This window comes from Lucilia cuprina, chromosome 6 (genome assembly GCF_022045245.1).
Source record: "Lucilia cuprina isolate Lc7/37 chromosome 6, ASM2204524v1, whole genome shotgun sequence".
Classification (NCBI taxonomy): domain Eukaryota; kingdom Metazoa; phylum Arthropoda; class Insecta; order Diptera; family Calliphoridae; genus Lucilia; species Lucilia cuprina.
The window spans coordinates 51,163,805-51,188,818 of NC_060954.1; the positions used below are offsets into that span (position 1 = coordinate 51,163,805).

At 27.4% G+C, this 25,014-nt stretch overlaps 2 protein-coding genes across 4 annotated transcripts in view; one reads left to right on the forward strand and one right to left on the reverse strand.

The window, feature by feature from the left end:
* The first annotated feature begins 532 nt into the window (after positions 1-532).
* LOC111682143 (electron transfer flavoprotein-ubiquinone oxidoreductase, mitochondrial) lies at positions 533-8,391 on the forward strand. The gene is made up of 7 exons (XM_023444048.2): positions 533-701; positions 1,038-1,146; positions 4,041-4,154; positions 4,220-4,904; positions 4,963-5,324; positions 7,440-7,527; positions 7,594-8,391. The coding sequence occupies exons 2-7, from the start codon at positions 1,119-1,121 to the stop codon at positions 8,129-8,131; spliced, it is 1,815 nt and encodes a 604-aa protein (XP_023299816.2). The 5' UTR covers positions 533-701; positions 1,038-1,118; the 3' UTR covers positions 8,132-8,391.
* Positions 8,392-22,060: 13,669 nt separating this feature from the next.
* LOC111682145 (myocyte-specific enhancer factor 2) overlaps positions 22,061-25,014 on the reverse strand; it is a 12,225-nt gene continuing 9,271 nt past the window's right edge. For 2 of the 3 annotated variants that reach the window (XM_023444053.2, XM_023444051.2), the window contains 2 exons: positions 24,272-24,340; positions 22,061-22,396 (listed from right to left, as the gene is read on the reverse strand). In XM_023444053.2, coding sequence (XP_023299821.2) covers positions 22,206-22,396; positions 24,272-24,340 — 260 coding nt within the window. In that variant the 3' untranslated portion in view covers positions 22,061-22,205. Of the gene's footprint in view, positions 22,418-24,271; positions 24,341-25,014 lie in introns of all 3 variants that reach the window. The other variant, XM_046954393.1, reaches the window with a different exon arrangement.

The following is a 25,014-nucleotide window of genomic DNA, read 5'->3' on the forward strand; positions in this document are numbered from 1 at the left end:
AGTTTTCGACTTTTAGACTTTTTTCACAGACGATAATCGAGTTATCGACTTCTTTGAAACAAAATAGTCGACTTCTACTTTTTTCGACAAAAAGTCGATTGTTTGATTATTCGAAAGTCGATTTTTAGAACTCTACTACAGTCACACTTTAAAAGGGACTTAAAAATTACTGTATTTATTTTATTGTTGTTTATTTTTGCCAACAAATTCCAGCGCCATCTAACGGTGAGTAGTTTCTCGCAACTACATACAACAACTCAGTATTGCCATACCAAAATTTTACATACATTAAGCAACAAGTGCTTAGCAGCTGTTTAAAGTGACCTACCGTATATTACCACATATACGGCTGGTTTTAAGAATTGTTTTTTAATATAAACTAAGCTGTGAACTTAATGGTAGAATATCTAAGCAAAATCTCTGTTAAAATAAATATAAATATTTATTTGTCGAACTGAGCAAAAATTGCTGGGCTAGGAAATTTTTTGACATTTTTTGAATGTTCGGTAGTTTTTGAGTAATTTGGCAAGTTCGCTCAGCTGTTTGGTTTGTTGGGTTTAGTGTTGTTGTTGCTGAAAAGAAGAAATAATATTCGCTGTTCAAAAGAAAGAAAAAAATCCAAAATTTAGTGCAACAAAAATAGAAGCGTGTTGGCAAACTAAACTAGTGGAGCGTATATTTGGAATAATTTAGAAAAAAAGGTAGTGGAAAATTTGGAAAAAAAGGAAATTTTTAAAATATTAAACCAATAGCAATTCTTTTATTACAAAAATATATAATTATAAAAGTTAAATGAAAATACAAACACACATTCACATACAGCAGTCTAAAGTTCAGTTTCAAATACAAAGTGTTTTTCTTATTATTGTTTTTGTTTTTTTTTCACTCTTGTGGTCCGTCCACCACTCACCCACTATCATTTGAGTAGTAGTCTGTTAGACGGTGGAATTTTTTTCATTTATTTTATTTAAAACTAATTAAATACAACAATAAATATTATTAACAAAGTGTTTTGTTGTAAAATATATACATTACAGTTTGTTGCACTGCATAATAATAACAACAAAAACAATAGAAATTCTAATTGGAACTAAGAATTGGAACAAAACATTTAAAGGATGTCGGCTTTGCTGAAATTAGCCAGAGGTAAGTACTAAAAGATTTTAATTTTGTATTTTTATAAAATTTATAATAAATTGTTATTGTTGGTGTATTAGTCTATTTGTTACATAATTTTGATTTGTTCATATAAATTGATAACGTTGTTGATGATGATGTTGGTCGGGCACAACAATTGTCTGTCTGTTGTGTCTTTGCAAACATTAAAAAACATTTTGTGCTACAAAATTCTAAAAAAAATATTCACTTCTATGGTTTTAATAAAAAGTTTACTTATCATTTGTTTAGTTAAAAAAATCAAGCCACCTCAGATGTTAGAGATTAATTTTTATTTATAATAAAGCAGATTTTTTTATAGTTTATGGCTTTAAAATCTATTTTTGCCCAATAATGCTTATTGTTGTTGTTTAATTTATTAACTTTTTCAATTAGAACATATGTATATCGCATATTGAATACAAATCGAATGACTGTCTGCTTGGCAAGTGGTATGTTAATGAATTTGCTAATTGTATGTGATCCATGTTAGAAGGAATCCTTTAATTATTAAAAATACATGTTTTACTTTTGGTGTTTGTTATTGTTTTTTTACATTTCAAAATATTTATGTTTTAATAGCTTATTATTTGATTTCATTTAGATAAAACGGTAACTGTACTCAACTATTACCCTACTTTTAGTTAGGTGGTTATATACATTTGTTAAAGAATTTGCAACACTTAACATTATTTTAAACACATTGAAAATAAACTGCACCAAAAGCATAAATTACCATTTTATAGGTATTTTTTAATTTTATACCCTTATTACACTTTGATAAACTTTTTGTGTTTATTTCGAATAAACATTTTTTGGCGTATAGCCAAATTTTTGAAAATATGCCCAAGTACTCGTAGAATTCATGATGACAATGCAATATTTTAATTTCAAGTTATAGGTAGTTGGGTTCTATAGATTGAAGATAAAAATTATACTTTTTGTAAAATATGACAAAAGACTATTTGTAATTTATAAAAAGTTTTTTTCGATCGATAAATTAGGTGCGAGTTTAATTTGCAATTCAAGAGTAGACTTATAGACTATAAATTAAATCATAGACTAGACTATAAATATAGACATATAATATAGACTTGACTCTAGATTAGACTATAGACTAGACTATAGACTAGACTATAAATTAAATCATAGACTAGACTATAAATATAGACATATAATATAGACTTGACTCTAGATTAGACTATAGACTAGACTATAGACTAGACTATAGACTAGACTATAGACTAGACCATAGACTAGACTATAGACTAGACTATAGACTAGACTATAGACTAGACTGTAGACTAGACCATAGATTAGACTATAGACTAGACTGTAGACTAGACCATAGATTAGACTATAGACTAGACTATAGACTAGACTATAGACTAGACTATAGACTAGACTATAGACTATACTATAGACTAGACTATAGACTAGACTATAGACTAGACTATAGACTAGACTATAGACTAGACTATAGACTAGACTATAGACTAGACTATAGACTAGACTATAGACTAGACTATAGACTAGACTATAGACTAGACTAAAGACTAGATTATAGACTATACTGTAGCCTAGACTACAGACTACATTATAGACTAGACTATAGACTACACTATAGACTAGACTATGGACTACACTATAGACTAGACTATAGACTACACTATAGACTAGACTATAGACTACACTATAGACTACACTATAGACTAGACTATAGACTACACTATAGACTAGACTATAGACTACACTATAGACTAGACTATAGACTACACTATAGTATGGACCTTTTTGAAACAAAAATTTTAAATAAATATTTTTACTCTTTTTTTACAAATTCTTATCAATTTATTAACAAATATTTACTAAACATATGGTTCTCATTGGTAATACATAGTTTTAAATTTGTTTACTAAACTTTTTTTGTTTATTATTATAAAACTTGTTTGATAATATTGACCTAATTGTATTTTGTACTTTATGATAATGCCAATCAGTTGAAATATGTCTGTGAATAAAATAATATAAAAAAAATACTTTCACCGCTTTATCATTTAATAAATCATAGTAATAATTATATATTATTAAAAATTATATTTCAAACGGTATAATACCTTTATTAGGTTTTTTAATTAAAGTAGAACGATTAAAAATATCTTAAAGTTTGAGTATAAAAATTATTTATATAAAATTTTACCACTTTATTGTCTTTAAGCCAGTTATAAGCGAGAAAGGGGAGTCTGATGTCTGCCATACTGTATAATATAGTTGCAGGGAATATTAAGACAATTTGTGACAAATTTTATTAAGATTGCTTTACAATTGCGCATTTATCAGAGTTTAAGGAGTATTTTGGGGGATCATTTGTATGAGGCACTAGTTGAAATACTGATATCCGATATTGCCTTTTTATACGACCAAAAATCTGTTGACAATATTTGTTTCCATTAGCACTATCGAGTTTTAAACATACAGATGGAAAGACTTTACCAAATCGTCTTAGAATCTTATAAAGAACTAGAAATATAAAAAGATTTGTGGATCTGCTACCAATATTTTGATGATATATATAACTTATGGTCTAATGATCTGGGAAATTCAAGTTTAATTAGACTAAAATTTGAACAAATATAACTCTTATTATAGATAAATGAAGGTGTTTATTATATTAATATTTATTTACATAATGTATTTCTAAACATTTCACATTCATTTCATGCAGCACGTTTTCATTAAAGTCATTTGTGTTAAAAATACAAAAAAAAAAAAGAAACAAATTCATCAAAAAGTGATACAAAAACATTCATTTAAAGTCATTTAAGTCATTAACATAGATTTCGCGTTAAAAGTTATTAATTTAAAAACTGATTTATTTGTTTTAGTTAATAAACTCATAAGACCACTAGCCAGTCGTTGTGTTTCCGATGCCGCTAAATATCCTAAAATAACTACGCATTATACCGTTTGTCCTCGCGACAAAGACGAAAGATGGAAAGGTGATTTATCTTAAGTAATTGAAAAGAAAAACAAACATATAATAACTATTTAAAACAATTTACAGAAGTCGATATGGAACGTTTCGTAGATGAAGTGGATATTGTTATAGTAGGTGGTGGGCCAGCTGGCATGTCGGCCGCCATAAGAGCTAAACAATTGGCTGCTGAACAGGAAAAGGAAATACGTGTTTGTGTGGTAGAAAAGTCAGCAGAAGTTGGTGGTCACATTTTATCAGGTGCTGTCATTGATCCTATTTCTTTGGATCAGCTTATACCCGATTGGAAAGAATTGGGTGCTCCCCTAAATACTCCAGTTGTAAAGGATACCTTTTCGCTGTTGACACAAACCGGTCGCATTCCCATACCAATTTTCAAGGGTTGGCCTATGGATAATCATGGTAATTATGTTGTACGTTTGGGCCATTTAGTCAAGTGGTTGGGTGAACAGGCTGAGGCTTTGGGTGTGGAAATCTATCCTGGATGTGCTGCCTCTGAGGTACTCTTCCATGAAGATGGCAGTGTTAAGGGTATTGCCACCAATGATGTGGGTATTGCCAAGGATGGTTCACCTAAGGATACCTTTGCTCGTGGCATGGAATTGCATGCTAAGACCACAATTTTCGCTGAAGGTTGCCGTGGTCATTTGAGCAAACAAATTATGCGTCAATTCAATATGAATGAGGGTAGTTCGCCCCAAACCTATGGCATTGGTTTAAAGGAAATTTGGGAAATTCAACCAGAAAAACATCAGTAAGTGTTTGCTTAGAGAAATTGAAATATTTTCTTTATAATAACGTGCAATTTTTAGACCTGGTTTGGTTGAGCACACAATTGGTTGGCCCTTAGATAAGTTCACCTATGGTGGTTCCTTTTTATATCATTTAAATGAACCTACACCTACAATAGCTGTAGGTTTTGTAGTAGGTTTAGATTATCAAAATCCTTGGATTAGTCCCTTCCAAGAATTCCAACGTTTTAAAACTCATCCTAAAGTAAGAGACACCTTTGAAGGTGCTACACGTATCGCCTACGGTGCTCGTGCCATTAACGAGGGTGGCATACAGAGTTTGCCCAGTAAGTTAACATTCGCTGGTGGTTGTTTGATTGGCTGCAGTGCTGGTTTCCTTAATGTGCCTAGGATTAAGGGTTCTCATTATGCCATGAAGAGTGGTAAGTAGGAAAATGCTTGGTAAATTATCAGACATGGAAAATTTTTATGATTTTTAAAGTTCTTTGACATCTTTACTAACTGGTGAACATGGAATGGTTTGTTGATTAGCCTATGGAATAGTAACTATTCTAAGGACTAAACTATGATGTAGTCTGTTGATTACTTCATAGTCTAGTCTATTGACGAGTTTATGGACTAGTCTATTTGACTACCTATTTAACTAGTCTATAAACTAGTATGTTGACGTATCCATGGTCTAGTATATTGTTTAGTTTGTTGTCTAGTCTGTGAACTAATCTTTTGAGTAGTCTATGGACTATTGTATGATCTAGTCTGTTGACTAGGCTATGAAGTACTCTGTTGATTAATTCATATTCTAGTCTATCGACCAGTCTGTTGACCATTTTATGAACTAGTTTGTTGACTATTCTGGACTATTCTGTGTATGGATTAGTTTGTTGACTACTTTATGGACTAATCTATTGACTAGAATATGGTTAGTCTGTTAACTAATCTATTTTCTATAGAAAAAGTTGATCTGTTACAGACAACTTTTCTATAGAAAAAGTTGATCTGTTACAGACAACTTTTCTATAGAAAAAGTTGATCTGTTACAGACAACTTTTCTATAGAAAAAGTTGATCTGTTACAGACAACTTTTCTATAGAAAAAGTTGATCTGTTACAGACAACTTTTCTATAGAAAAAGTTGATCTGTTACAGACAACTTTTCTATAGAAAAAGTTGATCTGTTACAGACAACTTTTCTATAGAAAAAGTTGATCTGTTACAGACAACTTTTCTATAGAAAAAGTTAATCTGTTACAGACAACTTTTCTATAGAAAAAGTTAATCTGTTACAGACAACTTTTCTATAGAAAAAGTTAATCTGTTACAGACAACTTTTCTATAGAAAAAGTTAATCTGTTACAGACAACTTTTCTATAGAAAAAGTTAATCTGTTACAGACAACTTTTCTATAGAAAAAGTTAATCTGTTACAGACAACTTTTCTATAGAAAAAGTTAATCTGTTACAGACAACTTTTCTATAGAAAAAGTTAATCTGTTACAGACAACTTTTCTATAGAAAAAGTTAATCTGTTACAGACAACTTTTCTATAGAAAAAGTTAATCTGTTACAGACAACTTTTTCTATAGAAAAGCTGTCTGTAACAGATCAACTTTTCTATGGAAAAGTTGATCTGTTACAGGCAACTTTTCTATAGAAAAAGTTGATCTGTTACAGACAACTTTTCTATAGAAAAAGTTGATCTGTTACAGGCAACTTTTCTATAGAAAAAGTTGATCTGTTACAGGCAACTTTTCTATAGAAAAAGTTGATCTGTTACAGGCAACTTTTCTATAGAAAAAGTTGATCTGTTACAGGCAACTTTTCTATAGAAAAAGTTGATCTGTTACAGGCAACTTTTCTATAGAAAAAGTTGATCTGTTACAGACAGCTTTTCTATAGAAAAAGTTGATCTGTTACAGACAGCTTTTCTATAGAAAAAGTTGATCTGTTACAGACAGCTTTTCTATAGAAAAAGTTGATCAGTTACAGACAGCTTTTCTATAGAAAAAGTTGATCTGTTACAGACAGCTTTTCTATAGAAAAAGTTGATCTGTTACAGACAGCTTTTCTATATAAAAAGTTGATCTGTTACAGACAGCTTTTCTATAGAAAAAGTTGATCTGTTACAGACAGCTTTTCTATAGAAAAAGTTGATCTGTTACAGACAGCTTTTCTATATAAAAAGTTGATCTGTTACAGACAGCTTTTCTATAGAAAAAGTTGATCTGTTACAGACAGCTTTTCTATAGAAAAAGTTGATCTGTTACAGACAGCTTTTCTATAGAAAAAGTTGATCTGTTACAGACAGCTTTTCTATAGAAAAAGTTGATCTGTTACAGACAGCTTTTCTATAGAAAAAGTTGATCTGTTACAGACAGCTTTTATAACCAGTCTGTTGTCTAATCTATTAACTAGTTTGTTGATTAGTCTATGAAATAGTCTTTGTTCTACATTGTATTGTCTGTTGACTATTCAATGGACTATATTTTCCATGTCTGCTGTAAATTCTTGTTATTTATACTAATAATGAAAATCTCTTAAGGTATGTTGGCTGCTGAAAGTGCCTACGAAGCTATTATGGGAGAAGCTCAAGAAACTGCCGCTTTTACTCCCAAATCTTATCCAGACAAGTAAGATCTTAAAGCAAAATTTTTCAGAACAAAATAAAATTTTAAATTTTTATTCTTATTTCTCAGAATCAAAGACTCCTTTATCTGGAAGGATTTGCATAGTGTACGTAATGTTCGTCCTAGTTTCCACAATCCTTTGGGCATGTATGGTGGTCTACTACTAAGTGGTTTCTCTATTTTCATGGGTGGTCGTGAACCTTGGACTCTTAAACATGGTCCTCCTGATAATAAAACCCTCAAACCTGCCAGCCAATGTCAACAAATTGTTTATCCCAAACCCGATAATAAAATCTCTTTTGATTTATTGTCCTCTGTTGCTTTGACCGGTACAAATCATGAAGGTGATCAACCTGCTCATTTAACCTTGAAAGATGATCGTATACCAGTCGATCATAATTTGGCTTTATACGAGGGTCCTGAACAACGTTTCTGTCCAGCCGGTGTTTATGAATATGTACCCAATGAAGAGGGTGGCAATATGAAATTGCAAATTAATGCCCAAAATTGTATTCATTGCAAGACCTGTGATATTAAAGATCCACAACAAAATATTAACTGGGTTGTACCCGAGGGTGGCGGCGGCCCTGCTTACAATGGCATGTAAATTTATGGAATCCATAATTAATATTAAACATAAAAATAGCTTTATAAAAGCTTGAAAATTTTTATATGTATCAAAAAATCTAGAACCCTGTTGCATTTCGATAGTTTAACTATAAAATTTCTCCTGAGATTTTCTTTTTTTTTAATATTATTATTGTAAATTTGTTATACATTTTGATTTCGAAAAAAATTTTTGTATACAAAGTAGATTTTTGTAAGTCATAATGTTTATGTTTAAATAAAGATTGAATTATTAAGTATAAAAAGATAAACTGTTCTAATTAAAGGAACTACTGGGGTCAGCGCAAGTTTTAGTCCTACAAACTTCCAATTTTTAAATAAAAAACTTTTGAGTTTTTTTTTATTCTCATTTTTTTGTTTCTTCATTTAATACAATTATTTTTTTTATTTTTAAAATTTATTCATTTTTTATTTTTTTTATCTCTGAAAACATAAAACTTACAATTAAAATTGAATATCTTTTTCATTTTTATTTAAAATTCAGTGCTGTCAACAATTAAAATGTTTTCTTTTTTTATTTTTCTTACATAAAATCTTAATTTGTTTTATTTTATTATCAATATTAATTAATTTACTGTTTCTGTTTAAAACAACTATTAATTGTGCATATTATTCATATTGTTTTTTCTTTTATTATTTAGGTTTTTTAATAGATTTTTTTTTTATAAATTTTTCCAACAAACATTTAATCATACTTTCTTCGTATGTATTTAACACATTAAAACAATGATTGAAAATTTACAATAATTATCTTAGTTAATACAAATATTTAATGGAAAATGATTTTTTTAATGTTTTAGTTTAGTTTTTTTTTCTTTTATTAATTTTAAATAATTACAACATTTTATAGTGATAGACAATATAAAATTGTATATATTTCCTATAGAAATGTTGTTTCAATCAGAACAACTTTTTTAATAAAAATGTGGTTTGAAACGGAGCTGTCTAAAACACAGCAACTTTTTCTATGGCAAATTTGTCTGAAACAGAGCAACTTTTTCTATCGATAAATGGTTTAAAACAGAGCTACTTTTTCTATTGAAAAGTTGTTTGAAACAGAGCAACCTTTTCTATGGAAAATTTGTCTAAAACAGAGCAACAATTTCTATGTAAAAGTTCTTTGAAACAGAGCAACTTTTTCTATGGAAAAGTTGTCAAAACAAAACAACTTTTTCTATGGAAAAGTTGTCTAAACTAAGCAACTTTTTCTATAAAAAAGTTGTCTAAAACAGAGCACTTTTTCTATGGAAATGTTGTCTGTAACAGATCAACTTTTTCTATAGATAAGTTGTCTGTAATATATCAACTTTCTCTATAGAAAAGTTGTCTGTAACAGATCAACTTTTTCTATAAAAAAGTTGACTGTAACAGATCTACATTTTCTATAGAAATCTTGTCTGTAACAGAACTACAGTTCAACTTTTTCTATAGAAAAGTTGTCCGTAACAGATCAACTTTTTCTAAAGAAAAGTTGCCTCTAACAGATCAAATATTTCTATAGAAAAGTTGCCTCTAACAAATCAACTTTTTCCATAGAAAAGTTGTCTATAAAACATCGGGTTTTTATATTGAAAAGCTTGTCTGAAACAGATCAACTTTTTATATAGAACAGTTTGTCTGAAACAGATCAAATTGATCTGTTACAAACAGTTGTCTGTAATAGATCAACTTTTTCAATAGAAAAGTTTTCTGTAACAGATCAACTTTTTTTATAGAAAAGTTGTATGCAACAGATCAACTTTTTCTATAGAAAAGTTGTATGCAACAGATCAACTTTTTCTATAGAAAAGTTGTCTGTAACAGATCAACTTTTTCTATAGAAAAGTGGTTTGAAACAGATCATCTTTTTCAATAAAAAATTGTCTGTAACAGAATAACTGTTTCTATAGAAAAGTTGTCTATAGCAGAGCAAGTTTTTCTATATAGAAGTTGTCTGTAACAGATCAAGTTTTTCTATAGAAAAGTTGTCTGTAACAGATCAAGTTTTTCCATAAAAAAAGTTGTCTGTAACAGATCAACTTTATCTATAGAAAAGATGTCTGTAACAGATCAACTTTTTCTATAGAAAAGATGTCTGTAACAGATCAACTTTTTCTATAGAAAAGATGTCTGTAACAGATCAACTTTTTCTATAGAAAAGATGTCTGTAACAGATCAACTTTTTCTATAGAAAAGATGTCTGTAACAGATCAACTTTTTCTATAGAAAAGATGTCTGTAACAGATCAACTTTTTCTATAGAAAAGATGTCTGTAACAGATCAACTTTTTCTATAGAAAAGATGTCTGTAACAGATCAACTTTTTCTATAGAAAAGATGTCTGTAACAGATCAACTTTTTCTATAGAAAAGTTGTCTGTAACAGATCAAAATTTTCTATAGAAAAGTTGTCTGTAACAGATCTACACGTTTCTTTAGAAATTTTTATATATTTTAAAATTTGATTTCATATTTTATATTGAAGATCACCAAATTATTATTTATTATAGTTTTAAAGCATAAAATTATTATTTAAGAGAATTATTTTATTTAAATTATAATTAAATAATACTTTTTAAAAGTTACTTTTAAAATAACAATTAAATATAAATTTATATTTTACTATTACAAATTAAATAACATGAATATCCAATTGGTAATTAAATTCTCTGTAATGATTTTGTGCAAAATATTGAAAAGTTTATTTTCGCTTAGGTTTTATTTTTATAAATATATTTATGTAAATATTTGTTTGTTTGTTTTAAAAATGTCTTAATAAATATTTTGTTTATTTTGTATACATAGAATAATATATATAATTTAATTATTTATTTATTTTTATATCTCTTATACATTTTAAATAATTTTTATTTGTTGTATATTTTAAAACTATCTATGCATGTAGATTAGCTACTAAATATTCTAAAATTTTTTAGATTTAGTTACATATAATTAATAATTAATTTATTTATTTTCAGTTAAAACACAGTTATTTCACTTGAATTTTTTTTATCAATATTCATGGTGGTCCCCGTGACCGATTTACGGCAAATCTTTTCTTTTTAAGATTAGACTTACTTTTTGGTATTAAAGGAAATCATAAGTTATTTTTTTTTTTATTTTGTTTACATTATTTTTTTCTTTAATTATTAAAACTTAAACACATTTAAATATATTGAATATTTTATTTTAATATGAATATTTGTAACAAACATTTAACATTTATTTATTATATTGTATTTTCTTTAACAGTTTTTTATATATGTTTTTAGTTTTTAACAATTTTTATATATTTTGGAGGAGGTGTGGATTAATTGGCAACATTTTTATTTTAAAGTGTTTGGGACAATGACTTCTTTGTAACATTTATTTTTATTTATTTTGTTCTGTTCCAAGGCTGCAAACATGCTTTTTTTATTTTAAAATATTTTTTTTATATTATTGTTGTTGTGAGCCGAAATTTATTGAATAGTTTTCGTTTTAAGGTCAATTAAAAGTTTTAATTGTATTAAACAAAACATTGTCCTTTAAGAATTAACTAACAAAACCACATTGTACTAAATCAATTCTTCTTGAACGATTGATATAGAATAGTCTGAAATAAAACAAATTGTTCTATAGAAAAGTTGAACAGATGTCAGAAACAGAGCAACTTTTTCCATAGAATAGTTGTTTGAAACAGACTAAAGCTACTTTACAAAAGCTGTATGAAACAGAGCAACATTTTCTACAGAAAAAATGTCTGTAACAGATCAACTTTTTCTATAGAAAAGATGTCTGTAAAAGATTAACTTTTTCTATTGAAGAGTTGCCTACAACAGATCAACTTTTTCTATATTAAAAAGTTGTCTGTAAGAGATCTACACGTTTCTTTAGAAATTTTTATATATTTTAAAATTTGATTACATATTTTATATTGAAGATCACCTAATTAATATTCATTATAGTTTTTAAAGCATAAAATTATTATTTAAGAGAAATATTTTATTCAAATTATAATTAAATAATACTTTTTTAAAAGTTACTTTTAAAATAACAATTAAACTTTTTCTATAGAAAATTTGTCTGAAACAGATCAACTTTTTCTATGGAAAAGTTGTCTGAAACAGGTCAATTTTTTTATAGGAAAGTTTTTTGAAACAGATGAATATTTTCTATATAAAAGTTATCTGAAACAGATCTGATCAGATCAAGTTTTTTATAGAAAAGTAGTTTAAAACAGATCAACTTTTTCTATAGAAAAGTTGTCTGTAACAGATCAACTTTTTCTATAGAAAAGTTGTCTGTAACAGATCAACTTTTTCTATAGAAAAGTTGTCTGTAACAGATCAACTTTTTCTATAGAAAAGTTGTCTGTAACAGATCAACTTTTTCTATAGAAAAGTTGTCTGGGACAGAGAATTTCTATAGAAAAGTTACATTGTCTTATTTCGTTTTGAAAGCAATTCAGACCTTTATATTTCGGACGGTATGTTGTGTAACACAAATTTAATTGATTTTTTAACAAGTTTTCTTTAATTCAATTATAATCTTTAAATAACCCAAATTTATTGTAAATATTATCCATTTTTGTATTTTATTTTTTTTTTCAAAATCTTTCTATTTTTTAATAAATTCTCAAACTTATAATATGTTTCCTTCAAATTTCATATATATATTTATTATTTCTTATATAATTTATTTCATACTTGTCTATTTTCTTAAAAGTTCCATTTAGTTTAAGTATAACAGCCTATTTGGTTTTTTTTCTTTTAAACTTTATTTAAATTTTTCTTCAAAAAATTATATTAAATATTTTTTTGTTACTTTCAAAAATTTATTTCTATTTTCCACAGCATTTAATTTAATTTATAATTTGTACATTCCAATTATTTTCTGTTTTTTTTTTTGGGTTATTAAAGCCAAGTTATGTTTCCTGCTTATTGATTTTGTGTCTTTATTTTTATAAATATTTAGACTTAAAACTTAAACCACCTGCTTTGAAATTTCATAAAATTATTATTTTTTTCATATATTTTTAGGAATTTCTTTGTTTACATTTATTATAATTTTTTTTTGTAATTTTATTTTGTTTATATAAAAAGAGGCACTGTTTGTAAGGCATCTACAAAGTGGAGTTTATTTTTTATAAAAAAAACCATAATTTAGAGTAAAAATTTATATACAAAACATAATAAAATTTATGACGTCACTAAATCGTAAAGAAACTCATTTAAATGTTTCGTATACTTGGCGTCTTTTTAATTAAGTTTCGAGTTTCTATTATGTTTTAGTAATCGCCGTGTTTTTTCAACTTAAAATGAAATTGATTGTATGGGAAAAATTGGAAATGTTTTTGTTTTAAGCAAATCATATTAAAACTTAAAGGGTTAACTTAAAACAAGTTTTTTATATTTTTTTTGTAATTATTTTAAGGTGGAAGGAACATTTATAACATTTAATTCAATGAATTCCTTAATATGTATGTGCAGTCATTTACAAGAAACCATGTGTGTATATGTATTTTCATTCGATGATTAATGAATATGAATTTACAATATTATAATCGACTTGAATATTATTAATCAAAATGTATGTAATGTTTTACTATAGTCTAGACAAGACTTTAGTGTAGTCTTTAGACTATTATATAGTAAGTCTATAGTCTAGTCTATAGATATGTCTATAGTATAGTATATAGTCTAGTCAACAGTGTAGTACATACTCTAGTCTAGTCTAAAGTATAGTATGCAGTCTACTTCTGTCTATAGTCTAGTCTATAGTCTGGCATATAGTCTAGTTTATAGTCTGGTCTATAGTATATAATCTAGTCTATAGTCTAGTCTATAGTCAAGTGTAAAGTCTAGTCTATAGTCAAGTCTATAGTCTAGTCTATAGACTAGCCTATAATCTAGTCTATAGTCTGACCTATAGTCTATAGTCTGGTCTATAGTATAGTAAATAGTCTAGTCTATAGTATAGTATATAGTCTAGTCTATAGTCTAGTCTATAGTCTAGTCTATAGTCTAGTCTATAGTCTAGTCTATAGTCTAGTCTATAGTCTAGTCTATAGTCTAGTCTATAGTCTAGTCTATAGTCTAGTCTATAGTCTAGTCTATAGTCTAGTCTATAGTCTAGTCTATAGTCTAGTCTATAGTCTAGTCTATAGTCTAGTCTATAGTCTAGTCTATAGTCTAGTCTATTGTCAAGTCTAAAGTCTAGTCTATAGTCAAGTCTAAAGTCTAGTCTATAGTCTAGTCTATAGTCAAGTCTATAGTCTAGTCTATAGTCTAGTCTATAGTCTGGTCTATAGTCTAGTCTATAGCCTAGTCTATAGTCTAGCCTATAGTCTAGTTTATAGATTAGTCTAAAGTCTAGTATATAGTGTAGTCTACAGTCTAGTCTATAGTCAAGCCTATAGTCTAGTGTATAGTCTAGTCTATAATCTAGTCTAGTTTACAGTATGAACAAACATAACATAGTGGACTGAATATAGAATTTTCTATAGTCTAGACTATGGACTAAACTATATACTAAACTATAGACTAAAATATAGACTAGTTTATATACCAGACTGTAGACTATTGGCTAGACTATAGACTAGAGTTTAAACTAGACTTTAAACTAGACTATATACTAGACTTTAGGTTAGACGAAAGGCTAGACTATATACAAGACTTTAAATGGACTATAGATCACACTAGAATATAGACTAGACAATAGACTAGGATAAAGACTAGACTATAGACTATACTATAGACATTACTGCGGATTAGACTATATAATGGACTATTGGATAGACTACAGACTAGACTATAGGATAGACAGCAGACTATAAATAAGATTGTAGACTAGACTATAAACTAGACTATAGACTAGACTAGAGACCAAACTATAGACCAGACTATATTATAGACTTGACTATAGACTAGAACATAGACCAGACTATAGACTAAACTTTTTATACTAATATACTTAAAATGTATAGTAGGTATAAAGCGTTATTATTCGATATCAAGAAGTAGTTTATATATCGGAATGAAACCATCGAAAAGATGATATATTGATTATGACATTTCGTTTGTTTCAGCACCTTTATAAAATCTATATTCTTGTCATAGAACGTTTTTGGAACAAGTTATCTTATGAATCGGCATCGGAATCGATTCTGAAAAGAACTAGTTCTTTCATCAATGATTTTTCAAGAAAATTATAATCAACGAAACTAGTTCTTCAACAGCTTTATATTGTTGTCATAGAACGTTGCTGGAACGAGTTCTCTTATATATGGTTTTTGTTCGCATCACCTTCGGAATTGATTCTTTGAAAAGAACTAGTTCTTTTGTCAATAAATTTTTAGTTAAACTGTCCCTGCCGAACTAGTTCTTTAACATTGAATATATATTCTTGTCATAGAACGTTTTTGGAACTAGTTTTTTTAGTTTTTTTTCTTTAGCAGCTTTATATAATCTATATTCTTGACATAGAACGTTTCTCGAACGAGTTTTCTTATCATTCGGTTTTTTCGAATCACCTTCGAAATTAATTCTTTGAACAGAACTAGTTCTATTGGCTAGTTCTTTAACAGCTTTATAGAATTTGTATTCTTGTTATAGAACGCTTCTGGTACGAGTTCTCTTACGAATGAGATTTGTTCGAATCACCATCGGAATCGATTCTTTAAGCAGAACTAGTTCTTTCGTCTATGATTTTTCAGTAAACTTATCATCTACGAAACTAGTTCTTTAACAGCTTTATAAAATCTCTATTCTTGCCATAAAACATTTCTGTAATTAGTTCGCTTATCAATGGGTTTTGTTCGAATCAACATCGGAATTGATTCTTTGAAAAGAACTAGTTCTTTTGTCAATGAATTTTTAGTTAAACTGTCTCCTGCGAAACTAGTTCTTTAGCAATTTTATAGAATATATGTTCTTGTCGTTGAACGTTTTTGGAATTAGTTTTTAGAAGTGGTTCTTTCGCTAAAGATTCTTTAAACAGAATTAGCTAGTTCTTTTGTCAATGATTTTTTAGTATAATTGTCTCCTGTGGAACTAGTTCTTTAAGAGTTTTATTGTGTATATATAGAACGTTTCTGGAACTAGTTCTTTTATGAATAGGTTCGTAACTTTCTCCTTTAGAATTGATACTTTTGCAAGTAGCGCAGCATAATTCTTTAGAAAACTTTACTTTGGTCTCTGGTTTTAATATTCATAGACGATCATAATTTTAATGAATGCATGTTAATAATTTACATTTAATGTACGTTTCCCTATAAAGTTTTTTTTTTACATTATTTACAAACTTTTAAGAAAACTTGTGACAAACGAAAAATTAGAAAAAATAAACTCAAAATTACTTTTTTTTCTAATAAAAATTATTTATTAAAAAATTATAATATTTTTTTTTCTTAACACAAATTAAAAATAAAAAAAAAATAATAATAACTAAAATTAATTTCATAACTTAAGGAAAATAACAAAAAAATATATATTTTGTAGCAATTTTTTTTGACACTTGATCTGAAGTACTTAAATATTATTTACTTATTTGCAACAATTAATTAAATTATAATAATTTGTAATTATTATAAAAAAAAATAATAAAATAAAACCAAGTCTTGAGATATATAAAAAAAACTTAAAAAATATTATTAAAATTAATGACTTTAGAGCAAATAATTTGTTTTTTTAAATTAAAGAAAAAAAGAAACTAAATTTATAAATAAAATATTATACTCAAAATTAAAATATTTAAATGTGAGTAAAATGTTTTTTTTAATAAAAAAAAAATAAAATAATTAAATTTATACTTATTTTAATAAAAAATAATAGAAACAAAAGAATTAATTGTAAAATTATTGCCTTTTAAAAAATTGCACAAAATTTTTGTTGATTTTTTGTTGTAATAACTATTTTTAAGGGGGGGATCTTATTTTTTAAATTTATTTTTAGTTTTTAAAGTTTTAAGGTTATGTACTCTTAAAGAGTTTTATTTGTTTTTATTTTATTTTTTTCAATTAATAATTCTTAAGTTTTGTTTTCTGTTTTTAAGGTTTCATAGTTTTCATTTTGTGTTTTTTTGAAATGTTGACTATTTTCTTTATTTATATTATTTTTTATTTACTTTATATTTTAATTTAAATTTGTTAAAAAAATTTATATTTACAATTTTGTTGAAAAAAAAATTATTTATATATATTTTTTTGTTTTATGTTTAACTACAGAATTAAGGATTTCTTTTAAAGAAAATATTTTTTTTTGTTGAAAATTAATTGAAAAAAAATAATTATTTTAAATTAAATTAATGCTAACAATGGAAAGTTTTAAAGTCCTTTATTAAGAATCTCAAAATTTCTTTGTGTTTTTTTCTTAGTTTTTTTTTCTACAACCTTCCATTGCAAGTGACTTTCTTTTAAATAAATTTTTCATATTTTTTATTTATATTTTGTTTTATTTTTCTAATTTTAAACTTAATCACTAAATAATGTGGCTTTTATAAAATTGTTTTATTTGTAATTTATTTCTAAAGTTGTATGTTATATGTATGACACTGTTTTGTTATATGAATTGTTTAAAATTAAATTAATTTTTTTTTTAACTACACTGGTCAACAGTGTTTAGTGTTCTTTAAGTATCAAAACGTAATATAGACGAATATTTCTTTCAAAATTAATTCCATAAAAATTTTGTTTCAGTTCCTATCTAGTTACTATCGCCAATAGAAGTGAAAATTTTGTTCCCTTGAAAATTTCATTTCCCTCGTAGGGAAAATTGCTATTGTGAACAATACATTCACAATAGTAAATTTTGTATGGAACAGCTGTTCAATGTTTACAAAATTCCATCAACAAATTTCACAACAAGGGAATTTTTTTACGACAAAAAAGTTAGTGAAGGAAAAAAGTGACAAAGGGAACATTTTTCACGAGAAATGATATTTCCGGTGATTAATTTGTAAACAATTTATCAATCAAAACATAACCTAAGTTTTTGTTTCAAAAGTTTGACTTGAAAATTACCCATAAATTTCAATTTTAAGCAAAAAAAAAAAAATACTCTTAGAAAATAAACTTTTTTTGTTAAAAAACATGATCGTTTTAGTTTTTTTTAACTAATCAAACCTTTTTGACCTTTGGCCTCTACTATCTCGTTTAGCGTTAACATAATCAGCGATCACTTTAAGCTCCTTATATTTAGAAATGTTCTGATCAGGAACATTAGATTATTTAGATTCTAAAAAATCATTTTGTAGAATAATTACTCTAAAAAATAGACTTTGTTTGGTAAAAAAACATGATAGTTTTAATTTTATGACAATTCAACACTTTTTGACCTTTGACCCATACTATCTCGTTTAGCGTTAACATGGATCAGTGCTCACTTTAAGCTCCTTATATTTAGAAAGATTCTAATCAAGAACTTTAGATTTGGAACTACTTTGAAAGATTACGTTATAGAATTCACATTAATTCTCAAGAAGAGTTATGGAACCAGTTCTTTAGAAGCTAATGGTTAATCCATACAAAGTTTTTGTAACCACTTCTTTCATCAATGATAAGTGTCAACAATGAAGCTAATTCATTGAAATTATAAAATTTTTGTATATTCCAAAGAACGGTGAAAATGTTTAGTCCTTATATTGAAAAAATTTTGATCTAGAACTTTAGTTCCTTAAAAACGATATGTTCGATCTATGGAAGGTTTTTTCGCAACCACTTCTTTCTATTTTGTTAGTATTTGTCAAGAAACCAATTTAGAAACTATCTATATATTTAATCACTTCCTAGAACGTTTTCGAAATCGCTTCTTTCTTTATGTTTCATATAACACTGATGACTTTATTTCATCAATGATTTTGTTTAGAATTCGTCAACTACCGAACTGGTTCTTTAGAATCGTTATAGAAACTATATTATTTTCATAGAACAGTTATAGAATCACTTCTTTAGAATGTAAAGATCGTTGAACATTTTTGAAATTACATCTTTCTTTCATCTATGATTTTTGTCGCCTTTTTTCAAACGGCCCATTAAAAACGTGTTACATTTGACTCTTTTTCTACAGAATGGTTCTTCAATTAATGATTTAAAAATGAAATTTTCATATCTAAAATGGATTTTTATTAAGACACGTTATAACTAACCTAACCTAACCTAACCTATATTCGTTTAATTGAAGGATTCTTGAACTAGTTCTTTCTTCGATGATTTTGTTTCTTCATCGCTAACTTTTGTACGAAATGTTCAACTCCGGTACTGATTCTTAAGAAGCATTATACAGGCTTACTATTTGCTGTTTTGTTCTCTAGAAGCGTTATATCTATCTATATTCTTTTCACAGAAAGTTTCTGGAACTTTAGTTTTATAGAATCGATGTATATTCGTTCAATAGAAAGTTTTTGCAACTTGTTTTTTCATTAATGAATATTTATTCACTAAAAGTTTTTGAAACTTGTTCTTTAGAAAAGATGAATCAAGATTGATTTCATAGAACGATTCTAGAATTAGTTATATTTTTTTTAGTGAGATTTGTTTGAAACAGTTACATTTGGAACAGATTCTCTTGAAGAGTTATAGAATCTAGATTACTTTGCACAAAACGATTCTAGAACTAGTTCGTTCTTCAATGAGTTTGATTTGAAATTATCACCTTCGAAATAGGTTTTCTAGACAAGTTTTCGAAACTAGATTAGTTTCATAAAACGATTCTAGAACTAGTTCGTTCTTTAATGAGTTTTGTTTGAAATTGTCACCTTCGAAACTGGTTCTCTAGACTAGTTATAAAATCTATATACGTTCCATATAACGTTTTTGAAACCTCTTCTTTTATCATCAATTTATATTTGTCACCTAGAACTAAGTAGTTCGATCTTCAATGAGTTTTGTTTGAAATTATTACTTTGTCACTGGTTCTCTAGACGAGTTATAGAATCTATATTCGTTCGGGATAATGTTTTTTTAATCTCCTCTTTTATTATCGATTTGTATTTGTCACGCTTAAGTGAGGTTTGCTAAACAAGTTTAAAGTCTAGATTACTTTCATAAAACGATTCTTGGACTAGTTCAATCTTCAATGAGTTTTATTCGAAGTTGTCGCCGTTGAAATTGGTTCTCTAGACGTTCTTTTATCATCGATTTATTTTTGTCACCCTTGGGGTTCACTAAGCAAGTTTAAAGTCTAGATTAGATTCATAAAACGATTCGACAACTAGTTCGATCTTCAAGGAGTTTTATTTGAAATTGTTACTTTCTTAACTGGTTCTTTAGAAACTAGTTCCATAGAACTGTTTTGGAATTTCTTTCTTTCAATAACAATTTTGGATTTCTGTATTCGTCCGGTTTATGTTTTGAATTTATCAGTAATTTGTTCAGAAAAATCTTTGGAGAACTGTTTTATTGAACTAGTATAAATTACTTGCTCATAGAAATCTCTTTAGAAATGCTTTAGAATTACAACAATATGCTAAACAAGGAGTTCTAAAAGGACAAGCGAAAATCCTAGTTTTACCTGATGCTATTCAAAAATATGAGGTGGATCTATATGAACTCATTCTAGAACTTATTTTTAAAACAAATTGTTAAATTGTATTGGAATTAAAATAACTAGTTCTTGAAAGGCGGTTTGGAATAGGTTATAGTTCCTTAGGTTATGTTTCTTAAGAGCTCGAATATACTAGTTTTGCACATGCTATTGAAGAATCTAAAGTTGTTCTGTATGTTGTCCTTCTTAAACAAGTTTCTTTTAGAAAAAAAATCTGAAAAATTTCCAGAAAATAATTGAATTTAAGTTTGAGATACTTTTGGATCCATGAAGTTATATCAGAACTACTTACTACTGTTCTATTGAAATAGTGTTAAGTCATGTTGCAACTAGTGCTAAAGAACTGTTTGTTAGAAAACTTTTAAGAAGTGCTTTATAATCACCACATTGATCCCGAGACCAAGTGCTAGAAGTAAGACGACCTCATATATTTAACGGATGCTTTTTTTGTAATTTAGAAGCATAACAATGTTGTGAAGAATAAGTTTTAAAAGAAAATTGGCTTTAACTTCTTAATTCCTTCAAAATTTTTAAAAGTTTGAAGTTGAAAAGTATTGAAATTTTTCAATATTTCTAAAAGAAAATCAATTATTGCACTGAAAGCTTAAAACTAAAACAAATTTTATAACAAAAAGCTTTTTTTTGAAATACAATTATAATTTTTGTTAAAAAAGTTTAAAAGACAAGTCTTTTGTTGACCAGTGTATTTAAAAATTTCAATTAACTTTTACTATTTTTAAAAAAAGTATGTACGTATGTATGTAGATATAAACAAATAACTTAAGTTTTAATAACTGTATGACTATTTCTTTTCTAATATTATTGTGGTTAAAAGAATTATGTTTTGTTGTTGTAAAAAATTTACTTTAAAATTGTTTTAATTGTTGCTGATACATAAACATTGTGTCCATACCAATAGGATTAACACCACCACTAGATGTAACATTTAAAGGTGTTAAAGCAGCTGCAGCAGCAACATTGCTGACAACAGTTGCAGTTTCTGCTGCTGCAACATTAGATGCGGTAAAATTTGAACAATTTTTAACTTGTGTATTAAGGTGTTGCTGTTGTTGTTGTTGTAGATTTTGGTGGGTGTTATTTATATTCAGGTGGTTTTGCATAAATTGTTTTATATTGTGGCGTGGCATTATATGGTTGTTGTCATTGCTGCTGCTGCTGCAACTATCATTATTGGCAGCTATATTTATATAGTTTGTATGTGCAACATGTTGCTGTTTAGTTAATGTTGTATTGGAATTGTTATTTGGTGATGGCTGTTGTTGTTGTTGTGGTTTACTATTAATAGTGGATGGCAACTGCTGTTGATATTGACTAAATTGTGACGGATGTCTAGTTGTGATGTTGTTACTATTACTGGTATTATTTCTACTGTTACTAGTATTGTTGTTGCTGTTATCATTATTATTATTACTGTTATGAAATTGTTGCTGAAGTTGTTGTTGTTGCTGTGACTGCTGATGATGATGATGGCTATGATGATAATTTTCTACTATAGTTTTATTACTATTATTATTATTACTATTATTTTCATTTGGCTATGTTGTCCAGCCGCCCGATATTCTGGGCCTTTTATGTGCCTGATTACCACCATCATAGTCACTTAATTGCTGTTGTTGTTGCTGCTGCTGTTGATGCTGCTGCTGTTGTTGTTGTTGCTGACTAACCGCTTTTTGCATGTCATTTAAACGCATATCGGGTGAGGGTATATTACTGGGCGTCACAGAACCTGTATTGATAAAAATGAAATCTAATTACAGAAAAAATTAGTTATTTTTTTTTATAAAACACATTTTGAAATTCTTTTTATATATTGAACTTGTGGTTTTAGTTTTAAACACTTTTTTTAGTTTCTTCTTAAACGGGGATGCAATTATTATTAATGTTTTAAAACAACAAAATATGGCAAGTATTAATTTATAAAAAAATAATAAAACAATATATGCTAAAATATGCAAACAGCTACATACATGATTCAGTTTTAGTTTTAATTCTTACTAAATTAACTCTTTTCTAGATCGCGTTTCTGTTAGAATCTTGCATAACTTTTTAGTTTTAATGTTGCATTTTTGCAAAAACTTGCTAACTTTTAAATGTTGGCTTTAATGCTAGTTTATTACAGTTATTAATATGTTAATATAGCAGCATTTGTTAATTAGTTAGGGTTAATTCAAAATTTTTATTCTATCCCATTTGTCTACCTGGCGCTCTGTCTAGAATTGATATAGATTCGTGAATAATCGTTCCTCAAAAATGTTGTCGTTAATTTCGCAAAATTAAATAGAATGAACAAAAAAACTACTTAGCTTATGTCGATCCAACTAAGAAAGGAAATATTTCTATCTTACGAGTGGATCAAAAGATATTGGAATTTAAGAAGTAAATCCTTTCGGGTATCCGCTAATGAATCGCATAACAAAGTCAATTTTTTTAAAGCGATGCTACCTTGAGACATTTCCAAGATGGCTAATAAGATCTTAGAACTTAATTTTAATTGTGTAAATCTGATAGGTCAGTAGTCAGAATCTTACCAGAGGCAGGGAAAAAGCGCTGGATGCCTAGGTGTATTTCATCATATCTTTCTATCTTTCTATCGATATATCTATCGATATACCTATCTATCTATCTATCTATCTATCTATCTATCTATCTATCTATCTATCTATCTATCTATCTATCTATCTATCTATCTATCTATCTATCTATCTATCTATCTATCTATCTATCTATCTATCTATCTATCTATCTATCTATCTATCTATCTATCTATCTATCTATCTATCTATCTATCTATCTATCTATCTATCTATCTATCTATCTATCTATCTATCTATCTATCTAACTATCTATCTATCTATCTATCTATCGGTTGAATGTTCGGCAGCTCTGACAATTCGATTCTTGATGCCTTCCATAAACTAAAGTACAGTTTGGACTACGTTACAACCGAATTTGATCACATCAGGTTTTCGACATATCTCAACAAATCGGTAAAAATATCATTCGGAATACACACGCTTAAAGGAAGAAAATATCAATTTTTTGTTCAGAATTGCAGACCAAAGATTTGAAATTTCTTTAAAATTTAAATTAAAATCAATAAACTAAAAAAGTTTTTTTATACAAAAAAGGTCATCATGCACTGGGTCAATTTTGTGTGATATTTCAAAAACTAATGAAAATGAATCAAAGTGAAAAAATATAAATAGCAGGAAAATAAATTTAAAGGTCAATAAAGATATAATTAAACTCTTCTTCAAAAGCTTCAATCTGATCAAAAAAGAAATTTTTGAAAATTTAAAAAAAGATGGTTGACAAAATATAAATCATAAAAGAGTGATAAAATTTTTGTAAAGATTTTTAAAGAAGATAAATAAAAATGAATAAAATTTTATGAAGTAATTTCTATTGAATGAGTATTTGAAAATGATTTTTTTTTTCATGAGTGTGAAAATCATTGAATGAATAATGAAAATTTTTTTATAAAATAAAAATTAATACTGCCATATTTTAACTTCATTGCATTTCATTCAATGTTCAATATACAAAAGTTCTAAATGTATTTTATATCCTTTTCTTTATGTTAAAGTTGAAGCCAATTTACCAAAATTCCATAATCTAGAATTCTGACCCAGTTGTGACCGATAGGGATAACCTTCATATTTATCTATGCCTAGAAAATAATTTGTTAATTATGATTTTTGTTTTAGTTTCTTTTTAAGGAAATAGTTTTCTCATTCTAAATTTTCGCGATTTTTCTTTTCTTGTGGTTATACGTTAATTTTATTTTAATTTTATTAATTTGGAAAAAATAAAATCAAAGCTCATGCATTAAGAATTATAAAAGCTTTTAGTTAAAGATAATTTTATGCTAGAGGAAAATGTTTTGAATAAAGTTTTTATTATGTTAATGTTTCCAGATCAAAACTAAACTACAGACTGGATTAAAGAAAAGACACTAATAGACTAGACTATATACCTGACAATAAAGAGATGGTAGACTAGACTATTGTTTAGACTATTGACTAGACTATGGACTAGACTATAGACTAGTCTACAGGCTAGACTACAGACTATAGTCTATACTATAGACGTACTATAAACTAGACTAATTAATAGTCTAAGACTACACTCAACTATAGACTAGACTTTAGACTAGACTAAAGAATAGACTATACACTAGACTATAGACTAGATTATAGACTACACTATATATAATATAGTCTAGTCTAGTCTAGTCTACCCTTCACGAAGGGTAGTCATCTTGTCGCGATGTGAAGGCTTAAGTGCGATGAATCTCATGGGCCATGCTGACGGAGACAGCTTTGCTTGAGCTGGCTGCCTCCT